Source organism: Haemorhous mexicanus, chromosome 9 (genome assembly GCF_027477595.1).
Source record: "Haemorhous mexicanus isolate bHaeMex1 chromosome 9, bHaeMex1.pri, whole genome shotgun sequence".
Taxonomy (NCBI): domain Eukaryota; kingdom Metazoa; phylum Chordata; class Aves; order Passeriformes; family Fringillidae; genus Haemorhous; species Haemorhous mexicanus.
Genome location: NC_082349.1, coordinates 8,439,044 through 8,450,132, shown reverse-complemented (window position 1 = coordinate 8,450,132; position 11,089 = coordinate 8,439,044). Strand labels below are relative to the sequence as shown.

The 11,089-nt window shown below is 41.7% G+C and overlaps 1 protein-coding gene across 1 annotated transcript in view; it reads right to left on the bottom strand.

Moving 5' to 3' along the window:
* Positions 1-10,040: 10,040 nt before the first annotated feature.
* Positions 10,041-11,089, bottom strand: part of TRABD2B (TraB domain containing 2B) — a 262,789-nt gene continuing 261,740 nt past the window's right edge. Inside the window, exon 7 of the mRNA XM_059853866.1 lies at positions 10,041-11,076. Within this exon, the coding sequence (XP_059709849.1) occupies positions 10,854-11,076 (223 nt within the window). The 3' untranslated portion in view covers positions 10,041-10,853. The remainder of the gene's footprint in view (positions 11,077-11,089) is intronic.

The window sequence follows — 11,089 nt, the reverse complement described above, 5'->3', positions numbered from 1 at the left end:
TGGCCCAGGGTTTGTGCCTTGCTGGTGTCAGCCATGGGATGAGCTGACCGCCCCAGTGAGGACAGCAGGACAGCGTAGCCACCCACAGCCCTTCACGTGGCTCCTCAGAAAGCTCAGTGTCAGTGTGCAGAGACCTCAGAGCAAAACAAGAGGTGTTCTAGAGCTCACAGATCCCCATCACGGCTCCCCCACCCACTGGTGACTCCTTCTGGGAGGTACCTGTGCTGCCACTGCTCCAGCCAGGCAGTCTGTTCAGGACCTGTAGCACGTGTTAGCAGCACCTTGTAATTTCACCCAGTTTGATTCTCTAGGTGTGACCACAGACCTCTGTCAGGAAAGAAATCATGGATAAAAAGAGTACAATTAGCTGAAAGTGGAGATGGTGCCTCATTTCTCACAATATAGAGAACAGGGGATGCATGCATCTTCATTTCAAATCCTGGGTCTTACTCATTAACCCAATTTTTCAAAACACGTGGTGTGCACGCCACACCACGTGAATGAGAGCATGAGCACATTCCTGTCAGCCTCCTCATGGCCATTTCTCATAATGCCTCAGAACAGCACAGCAGACCACACTGGATTTGAAGTTTCCATGATTAACCAATGGATTTCAGTGCTGTGATTATGGTTTGACCAAAGATTATTGCTTTGGTTCAGTACTTCAGCATCTTCATCATCAAATTATCACATTGCAATGACATTTTCCTTCACACAGTGATTTCATTCAAAGCAACGTTTGCTAGGAGAGAGAACTGAGCTGAGGTCTTCAGCACTTCTGAAGTATGGGAGGATTGCAGGAAGTTTGATTTAAGTAGAGCCCATACATTATTTTTAGTAAAAGGCCTTATAACTCAGAATGAAGGAGTACTCAAAAAGCCCTTGTTCATAGAGGCCCATGATGAAGCATGGATCTCAAAATCAATTTGGACTAATCAAAATCCAGTTCTTGACCTCAAAACCAGGATGAGAAGAGGAATGATGCTGTTAAGGAGAGAGGAGAGGTGCAGGCCAACAATGTAGCTATCAACACTTAGGCAACACTTTCATTTAGAGCAGAAATATTGATTATTTCCATTCATTGACATTTAACTATTACTGTTGTTTATCAATTACAGGTGTTATTATTATTTGGGAACTTAAACAAAATTTTAAAATTTGTTTTTTTCGTGTTTTGTACAAATCACGTGATTTAAGGTTTTTTTTATTTTGAACTTGCAGTATGAAAGCAGGTAATAAGAAGTTATTTCAAGTTGAAGTTAAAAATTCCCCATTTCTTTCTCATAGTGAACTATTTAGTGTTTACCTGAGATATAGCTATCAGCTAGATATGAAACCCAGAGATGCCACCCAAGGTTCAGGACATTTACTGAATGTCACAGGTTCACTCAGTCCTGCAGTTTTGACCAAAATATATTATGCAGATGATGATGATGGGCTTCAACTCTGTGAAATGGTAATTTTTGAAATGGTTAATCAGTGGAGGCATTTTAGGGGGAGATTACAGCTCGTTTTTCACCTTGTCCAATGCACAGCTTTCCTGGCAAGCATCCTGCCACATGCCTGCCACATCAGGGATATTGTATGTGCTCAAACAGTGGGGGTGAGTCAGTTGTTGAATTTTGGCTTTGTTATAAAATCATTTTGAAGCTGATCATCCTGTATAGGAGACAAACTGAAATGCCTTTGCAAACATTACATATATAACTGAGGGCAGGAACTGACTGGACCAAGCACAAGAGCCTCTGTTAAAATAGCTGGCAGGTCACACCAGCTGGAAATATTTCTCTAAGGGTGAGTCAGTCTGGGTGGCACCACTGAAGGAGGCAAGTCTCGGGGACAGCTTTCAGACAGTGCATGGTACTTGAGCTGGCTCCTACCTGCATGTTTTTGAAGAGAGAAAATGGGGAGACAGTGGGCTGCATGCATTAGTTTTACACTTTTTAAAGAATTTCACCTCGTGGTTGGAGAAGCCCCTAATCCTGCAACACTGAGTGACAGGAACCAGGCCTGGTTGAACCACTTGGCTGGTATTACACAGAAAGACCACTCCAGAGCTGAACTGTCAGGTCAGGCTTGTCTAAGAAGATCTTTTTAAGACATCTATTTTTCAGTTCTAATCCTTTATGTTATTCCAAAGTTTACTCTTTTGGGCCATTTTCACATAGTCTGCTTTTATGGAAACAGCTTCTTTAAACTAAAAGAAAATGATGCCCTTTGGTGCTTTCAATTCACTGTCTTTGCAGTAATTCATGCCAAAAAAAAGGTGGCAGGGGAGCCCTTATAAAGCTCTATTAATTGAAATAAATGAGCCATGCTTTGGAGAACAGTGTACCATAGAGGAAGGTCTGCCTCTGAATCCTGCTCCCATAGATGTCCCTCGTGATTTCAGGCATGTCATAAAATCCACTGTCCACCTCATTTTCCCACCTTATTAAGAGGGGCCTGAGGTTGTTCTTTACCAGAAACCTCTGGGTGTTGTGAAGCCCAACTCAGTGCTTCAGAAGTACTTGGAGGACCTGAAATTTTATTTTGAAAACCATAGCAAATGCTAGTCTTTCCCAGGGAATGGTGTTTATGAGCATGCTTTCATTAGTCCCTTAGCCTTTTCTTTTTCATTTGAGTCTGGAAAAATGTGTGGAAAATCATTTCATGGGGGCCTCTGAGAGAAATGAAGCTTCTTGCAGAGTGGGAGCTCTAGGGGATCATGCAGTGGCAAAGTCAGCTCCCCGACTCCACCAGACAGAAATAGAAAAACTCCCCTGGCCTGAGGATGGACTAAAAGCCCCCACTGGCCTTAGGTTGGACTCAAACACTTGAATTTTCCCCAGCTCTTTCATTTGTATGTACAGTCTCAGAGAAAGGGGAAGGTGAGCAAGGCAGGCAGAGAAGTAAATGTCTGCTCCCTTCCTCCTCTCCTTCTCCCCAAAGATCATTTCCATCCACCTGACTTCTTTCCCAGATATGGTATCATTTGCTTCTGTGACTAAGCTCTGGGTGGGAGAGAAAATTACATTGAAAATTCAAGAGAAACATAAGCCTGCACATTTACGAGTGTTTTTCTCCTCTTCCCTGCCTCTGAATGACCAGAGTTTTATTATTCCTCTTGACTGCATGCTGAGATAGGTACTTTCCTTTCAAGCAGGGCCTGTTCCTGGCAGCAGGCAACAGAGGCTCCAAACCTGGGATTCTCTTTTAATGTCTGAGTCTTCCATTAACACCAATACTTTGACCTTCCCCTCACCTTCCACCCCCCTTGGTGTTGCTGCTTTTGGATAAAGATGGCCCAGGAAGGGTGAGGTTCCAGGGAAAGTTTGGTATTTTTAAGACAAACCAAAGAGGGCTCAAAATTCCATTCTCTTCACATGCACCATGATCTCACCTCATGTGTGTTTTTACAGGGCTGCTCAACACCAAGAGGGACCCAGGGGCTGGTGTCACCACTGAAGCCTCAGTGATGGGGAACCAAGCTTGATCTCCAGCCCCAGGCTCTGCACAGCAAGAGGTCTACCAGCACCAAGCAGTGGCAAATCAGACTCAGTGCCACAAACAGGGTCCAGAACAAATGGCTGGCTGTCCATGAACTGCTTGGAGGAAAAGGCAGCAGCAGGATAAGGTTCTTAATATGGGTTGGATCCTGCCCTCAGGGCCACAGTTGGCTGAGGCACAGCCAGAGAACACATCCAGCATTGTGCATCCTTCAGTCCATAACCACCATGGAGAGCACACGTTGTCTGAACTAATGGGTCTTCACAGGATCCTTCTGGTTGAGAGATGATATCACAGATTATATCTGTGTCCACTTTAGGTCTGGGCTGTTGCTAAGAGAAAAACAATTCTTGGCAAATTCCTCGAAGTGCTTGCCTCCTACAGTTTGGCTGAAGACAGTTTGTTCAAGAACCATGGGTAGGTGTGAGTTTCTGTCTCTTCGCCTTCTGAGAATTGTTCTCACCAGTGCAAAACTGAAGATGATAATACTCCCATTTAAAATGAGGTGAATGCTCAGGCTGACATGAGTGGGTGGAAAGGGCTTCAAACAGGATGAATCTGGGGACAAACCTACCCTGGCCAAGACAAACAGCTACAGAGAGCTGCAGGAAAGAAAAAAGGGCACTGCTGTTCAAAATGATTCAGTCACATAGGGCTGATTGAGGCTGCATATCCATCTATTTATAACAAAAACCAGTGGCTTTCATATGAAGAAAGAAAAGGTACATCATTTGTCACACAGGAGGACTGCAGAACTGATATCATTAGGACAACAGACTGATATTCCTTGGGACAGTAAAGATACGGGATGAGCACAGAGCAGAAAGCTCTCACTCTCCTTCCTACATCTGTCTTTCATTTGCTTTGCCTCTATCTGCCCATTGTTGATGTTTTCTTACATTATCTTGGTCCCTTTGTTCAAGCTGTATTTCATTCCAAGAAGGCAGGGAGCTCCAGGTGTGAATGAGGGCTGTGAGCATGAACTCACTGTCACAGTTATTATTGTTATCATTCCTCTGAAAACCATCCTGGTGGAGGTTTGGCTCTGTGGAATTTGTTCTGCTGTTTTAACTGTATCCTTGTTGAATGTGGAAAATGGAATGAAAGTGGAATGAGAATGTGGAAGGGGGAATGAGGTGCAGTGCTTTGCACAATGCACCCAAAGGTGCAGCATTAGCTAGTGAAGTGCTGGCATGCTGTGGAACAAGATTTTGAGATTGCAGGATTGGGGCCTGCTGCTCAAATGAGCCAAGTGTTCAGGACTCACTGCTCTTCTTCTCTAATGGGAGAAACAGAAAGTTAAAAAAGCCAATACAGAATTTTCAATGCTCTATATAGTTTCAATGTGTTTTATTTTAAGACCTCGGTGATATTCAGTAATTGTATTCCCACCACCCAGCTACTTAGCAATCTGAACAGATACTATTGTTACTATTACTATTGTTTCCATTACTGGTGGTAGACTTGTGGATGTCTGGTTATTTTTGTCTTTGGACACCTCCTGTGTGCATCTCACTGGGCACAGATATTTTAATGCATTTTTCAGTGGTTCCCTCTGCTCCAGCTGAACCCCTGGAGATGTTATGGAGCCCCTTTGTGTGTGTTGGATGAACACATCTCTGGGATCAGTCTGGAGCAGACAAGTGCCATAGCATTAAGCTGAGCTCCAGCATTCCCCCAGCCTGGCATGATGTGTTAAGTCCCTCCACAAATCAGGTGCAGCTCAGCCCTTATCCAGTGGGGATTCAGTGCACAAGCAATAGTGTGTTTTCCCTCTAATCTGCTGCCTCAAATATCCCTTTGCCAGGGCCAGGGATAGCCCATGGCTGGACCACACAGACTCTCCAGATGGGCTGACACTCCAAAGATAGGATGGCAAGCAGCTTTGGCAGTCTGGTTGGTATTTCAATAGATGGACTCTTTTTAGCTTTTTTTTTCAAGAGTTGCCTTCTATTTTGCAACAGGCCCTTCCTGTGCCATGTTTAGCTCATTCAAACCAGCTCCAGTGTTTATACCTCCCACTGCATTTCCTACAGTGGATATTTCTAAACCAGCTTTGCTGGTGGAGTCCTCTCCAAATGGTGTGCTAAAGTCCAAATGATTTAGCACATAATTAAGAAGTAAACAATGATCCGCAAGAAGTTTGCAGTGTCAGCTACAAGACATGGCTTGGATGAAAGAAAAAGCAATATGCCAAGAAAAATGAGTAAATCTGTGTGTCTGTATCTTGATGTGGAGAGGCAGCTTCTGCTCCATCCCCAATGGAGACACAGTTCAATGGGTATTTTTTTTGTTTTTTTGTTTTGCTATTGGCAGCAACCGTGGTTCAAAGGACACAAATGGCAGAAAAGAGCTTCCTGCAGCCACCAGGAGTGAGCATGGATGCTCCACCTGGGCTTTTGCACACACTCCAGCTGGTTTGTGAGGAAGGGATCATTTCCTGGTCCCTCTGCCCCTTGTGCCAGATGAGAGATGGTTCTGTGCTTCCCAGCACCAGGGCTTGAGCTCTAACACCCGTCACAGGAACTGGTGCTGCTGGTGTAGCTCCATGGGTTGCAGTGCTGCTTCACAGTACCCAGGCAAATGGATTTAGTAGTGAGGGAAGGGAGTAGTTAGAAAGAAAGAGCTTGGTTCTGCTTTCTCCATGTTTCATCCCATGTTGGTGTTGGGCATAAAAGAAGCAGCATGCCTAAGCCCCACAAACAGAATGTTCCTTTTTTTCAGTGATTCCCTAGCTTTTAGTGCAAAGGAAAGAATCAAGTCACACAAGATTATTGTGCTATGGATTTATAATAACATTTTATTAATATATTATGCTACAAAAATATTTTGATAAAATAATATTAGAAAGCATCTTTTTATTACACTCTTCAAAACAGTTCACAAAAGCAGGAGGCAGAACAGGAAAAAATATCTGAAATATATTTGAACTGAAAACTGACAAATATGCAGTTTGAATTTCTGTGTGAGCATGATCTGCAGGATGGTTAATCAGTCCTGTAGAAGGAAAGTATTGCCTACTTATTGCAAAGACCTCTCTGCCTTTAGCTAGATTAAGGTGCCTCCTGAAATGTTAGTCATAGAAAAGGCTGAATTTGGGTTGGGGCAGAACACAGACAACATACACATGTAAATGTGCACACACACACACCCACCCACACACACCCCCCCACACCCTATGATTTCGAACTTCAGCAAATTATCTTTCTGCTTCAGTTAAGCTGAAACATGTTTAAATTGAAGCTGGGTTTTAGCACTCTCCATGGAACATTGATCACTTCAGAGATATGACAAGACCATACAATTTTTGGATATAATACAGAAATACGGTACTAAACAAAGTTTGGCATGGTAACACTTATGCTGAGATAATAACCTTGGTACTTTGGTTTCTCTAACATAAACATATGATGGGAAATTCCTCCCTAACAGTGGTATATGGTAATGACTGAGTCATATCACTTGACTAATCAATGCACTAAACATAGATTAAGTTCTCCCTCTTTCCATTCTCTCTTTCTCCACAATTGTATACTGAAGAACTTAGATAAATATACAACTCTGTACCTTGGGTGTTCCTAAATTACAGTGGAGCTTAGAGGAATGGGAAGGGAAGTTCAACAAAGCAAATTTTGGACACCTGTATAAAGCATAGTTATCATAAATCATGTTCATCATTTATTGCCAGAAGACTTATTGCATTATTCACCAGCTCTAGGGATCAAAGAGAAACTACTTCAGTCATAAAATATAAAATACCTTCTGTCCCAGCTTACTGACTGGTTCTCCAAGTGGCAGTGCATGTTAATATAGTATCTGTAGTTAAGCAAGAAAAGCATTAAAACACTGAGAGAGGAGAGATTAGATTTCTTGCTGATGATATGAGATTATTTATTCCACCAGGGCAAGATCTTGGCAGGTACTCAGCATTTGTTGATAATGCTACAGTTACATTTATTGTGAATTGTGTTGGTGTCCCTTGTAACAGTGTTGAGAAGGTGAATCATGAGACCTTTGAGCTTTGGACTGACCCAAAGTCGTGTCCTAGACTGCCAGACACTGGGTGACTCTCTTGATGCTGATTCTCAGAGATAAGCTGGATTACCAGTGTTTGCTATTTTATGTGGTGGGCATGAATGTTTTTGCTAAATCTCCTGCTCTTGGAATCTTGTGATACCATGGGAATCTGAGCCTTCCTTTGGAAGAAAGAGTTTAGTCAGTTTTTAGTTTTCTGAGAAACCCACAGAGGAAATTGAAGCCCTCTGAAGCTGGTAGTCACTGCTGCTTCCAGAGCACGTATCAAATCTGGTCCAGGTTTTAAAGTCATGGTTTAGAAAACCATTAGAAATTCAGAAATCATGATCAATTGTGACAGTGTGCATAAGTCTGTGCTAACCACTACTACTGTGTTTTAATTAATGCTGGGCTGCCACCGCTGATTAGTAAGCAACTCATTTTATCAACCACAGTGAGGGTTCATTATCCAGCATTGCTCTGCACACTGCATTGAAGAAAGTGACCCTAAGTTGTACCTTAGGGTAAGACAAGAGAATAAAAGGAGTGTTTGGTTAGAGACCTGTGCTGAAGCCATTCACGTGGGGTTCCTGAGCTAAGATCTACAGAAACCTACTTAACCTTTAAGTCCTGTCTCCTCCCTGAGCCAGAGAGAGCTCAGATGACTGAGGGAGCTGCTTCTAGGTGGCAAAATTCAGATGTAGACCCCAAATCCAACAGACACCTTGTTTTGACACCTGGGCTGCACAAATGTGGGGCACCAGCACAAGGGTTCTAGTAAAACTCATTAATTTCCAATGACAAATTGCCAGAAAATGCAAAGATGTTAAAATATACTTTGATATCCAAGCCATTTACATCCTGTGATAACTAAACATACCACAGTATCTGAGCTAATGAAAATTGAATATTACTGTCCAGAAAACCTCACTGGTGATAAAAGAGTGACTATTCCATGCAGCACAATGACAGCTGGGAGCGTGGACAGATCTGTGTGCTCCTAATTATAAAAAAAAAAGAAAAAAGAAAAAAGCCGCAGAGGTTTATGGAGAAAGCCACAGATTGGGAAACTTCAGAATTGTAATTTCTAGTCTTGGTCCTATTGTTGGTTTTCCTTACAGTCTTGGACAAGTTGTTTCAGTTTTCTGCTCTTTTTTGTCTCCCTTATCTTTACATGGTCCTGTCTATTTATACTCTAGGTTTTGCAACACCTGGAACTATTCCTGGAATAGCACCACAGAATAATTTCTGGATACGATCCGGTTACAACAAATAAAATGCATTTTGGTTTGTTGGCTGTTCACTTTTACTACGTAACTTATCATCACCCTTAGGATTTACCTACCTTATTTCCAGTTACAGTCTTGTAAATAAGACATTAAAATTCAGTTTTCATCTCTGCCTTGAACACATCAGGAGAACCAATAATCTTTTTAAAATGCAGTACTGTTAAATTTGAAGGTCTCTTAAACCATAATATTCAAATGAAGGCATTTCTAGAGTAATAGCTCAAATAAAACCGAAATGAAAGTTCTCAAAATATGTTTTCAATATCCATCTCTGTGCAATAAATATTATGCAAGGTGAATGGCTTCTGTCCAAAACTAACATCTCTAATCTTCTGCTAGCCAAAATACACAATATGAAAGTATGCACGGGGTCTGTTTGAATCTCACATTTGGGGCAAAGCTCAAAGTTTTCCATTCAGCCTTATCAACTGCTGGGGGAAGCTTATAGCACTCTGTGCTATTACCCACTTAAATTGCCCAGAAACCTGCACAACCTGCTGTCAGAAATAGAGGAAAGGCTGGGGATCATGGTGTCCAGTAAGTTAGAAAAAAATTACCTGTATTATCCCTGGCCTTTGCAAGGCAATGGGCTGGGATGCATGATGGAAATGCTCAGTACTTCATCATGAAATCCTGTGATTTTTGTAGTCTAGTTACTTTCTAACTTACTTACTTATATAATGAAATAACTGGTATGACAACAAGCAAACTGTGAATTCTGAACTCTCTCTCACTGAAGATCTTGCAGATTGCATGGAATCATCTGCAGCTCCAGAGAACAGGCTGTAGGGCTTCTGGGAAACTTACAGGCTTGTTTTCAGCCAGAATTTTACCAGTGACATTGTTATAACTATCATCATTATCTTTTTCCCAAACTGAAGAAGCACTTTTCCATCTGAGTCAGGTACCATAGCTTAGAAATGGAAGAATGTTCTGCATGTCTCCATAGCATGGGGGTTAGTTTGATTCCTGTGGTGTTGAGCACATTTTGGATATGACATAATTATTTCAGCACAGAGATGTCAGCTCTATCAGCTCATGGCAGCAAGAGAAAGAGGAATTTGTAGATGTTTTGTGCCTCCAGATTGTCCATGGGCATTAATACAACTGGTACCAAGGAGTTCTATAGATTAACAGGACACTACATCTTTATAATCTATAGACAGACCAAGCTCTCTTCTCATTTGTGCTTGAAAAGGTTCTAGTCTTATATAAAATGAGGGAGAGAGGAAAATAATTCCAGTAGGATTATTCCAGACTTTAAAAGCAATTTTTTATTAAGAAAAGGGTCTTTTAATATGTGTTAGCTGGTGAATTAATTTCAGGGCAAAGGAGGAAACTGGTAATTTCTGAAGAAGTTAAATAGTTTAGTTAAAGAAATCAGGAGGAATGTAGAGGATTATCCCGAATAATGACTAAGTCATGTAAAAATAACTGTTATTTCAGACTGTGGCAGCTAAGGAGTTAAGAATGAATTTATTTTTCTAAAGGGCACAGGCCCCAGAGAGCAGGATCTGCTTTATTCAGTGTGAGATATGCTAATGAGATAAAAGAAGTAAAATAAAGAACTTCAGCAGAAATCAACTTATTGGACAGTTGCTGTAAAATGTAATGGTTAAAGAAACAAAGACAGCATTCATTTGGTGTCAGTTCAGACATTTGCAGAGTTGTCAGAAAACAAATATAGATAATATTAATTTATCTGTTTCACCGTCGCTACTGATTAATAGGGATGTTATTAACATATACAACAAGAAAAATAAGTTTACCAGTCGAATAAATACATTTTTCTTTTTCTTTTTTTTTTCTTTATATGAACATGTATATTTTACAAAACCCCATAGCACTATGGGAAATAAAGATCCTTCTACAAAAAGAAGATGTAAGTCAGTGTTACAATAAAGCTTTAGAGTTTCAAAATGTATCTGGGCAAAGAGACAAAATCAGCTAGAAGGCACTACTGAGTCACTGAGAAGGTCCAGCTTGCAACTGTTGTCTTAAACTCCAATTTGTTCATAAATTATCTCTCTATTCCAAGGGATTGCATGTAATACAATGTGGTCAGGAGGGCTGCAGTAGGCTCAGGAGAAAAGAAGCTATGGCCATGCAGAGAGGAAATGTTACTGACGGCCATGGAAGGCTGGCTGGGGCTGAGCTCGTGGGCTGGGGCTGGGATGGGCGCTCGGGACGCGGCCTCTGATCCAGCTGGTTGGAAATCCAGATGGGAGGTTTGACTGTGATGTAGCCATTGGTTATCCTGATATAGGAAGGCAACGTGGTGGTGCTGGAAGAAAACA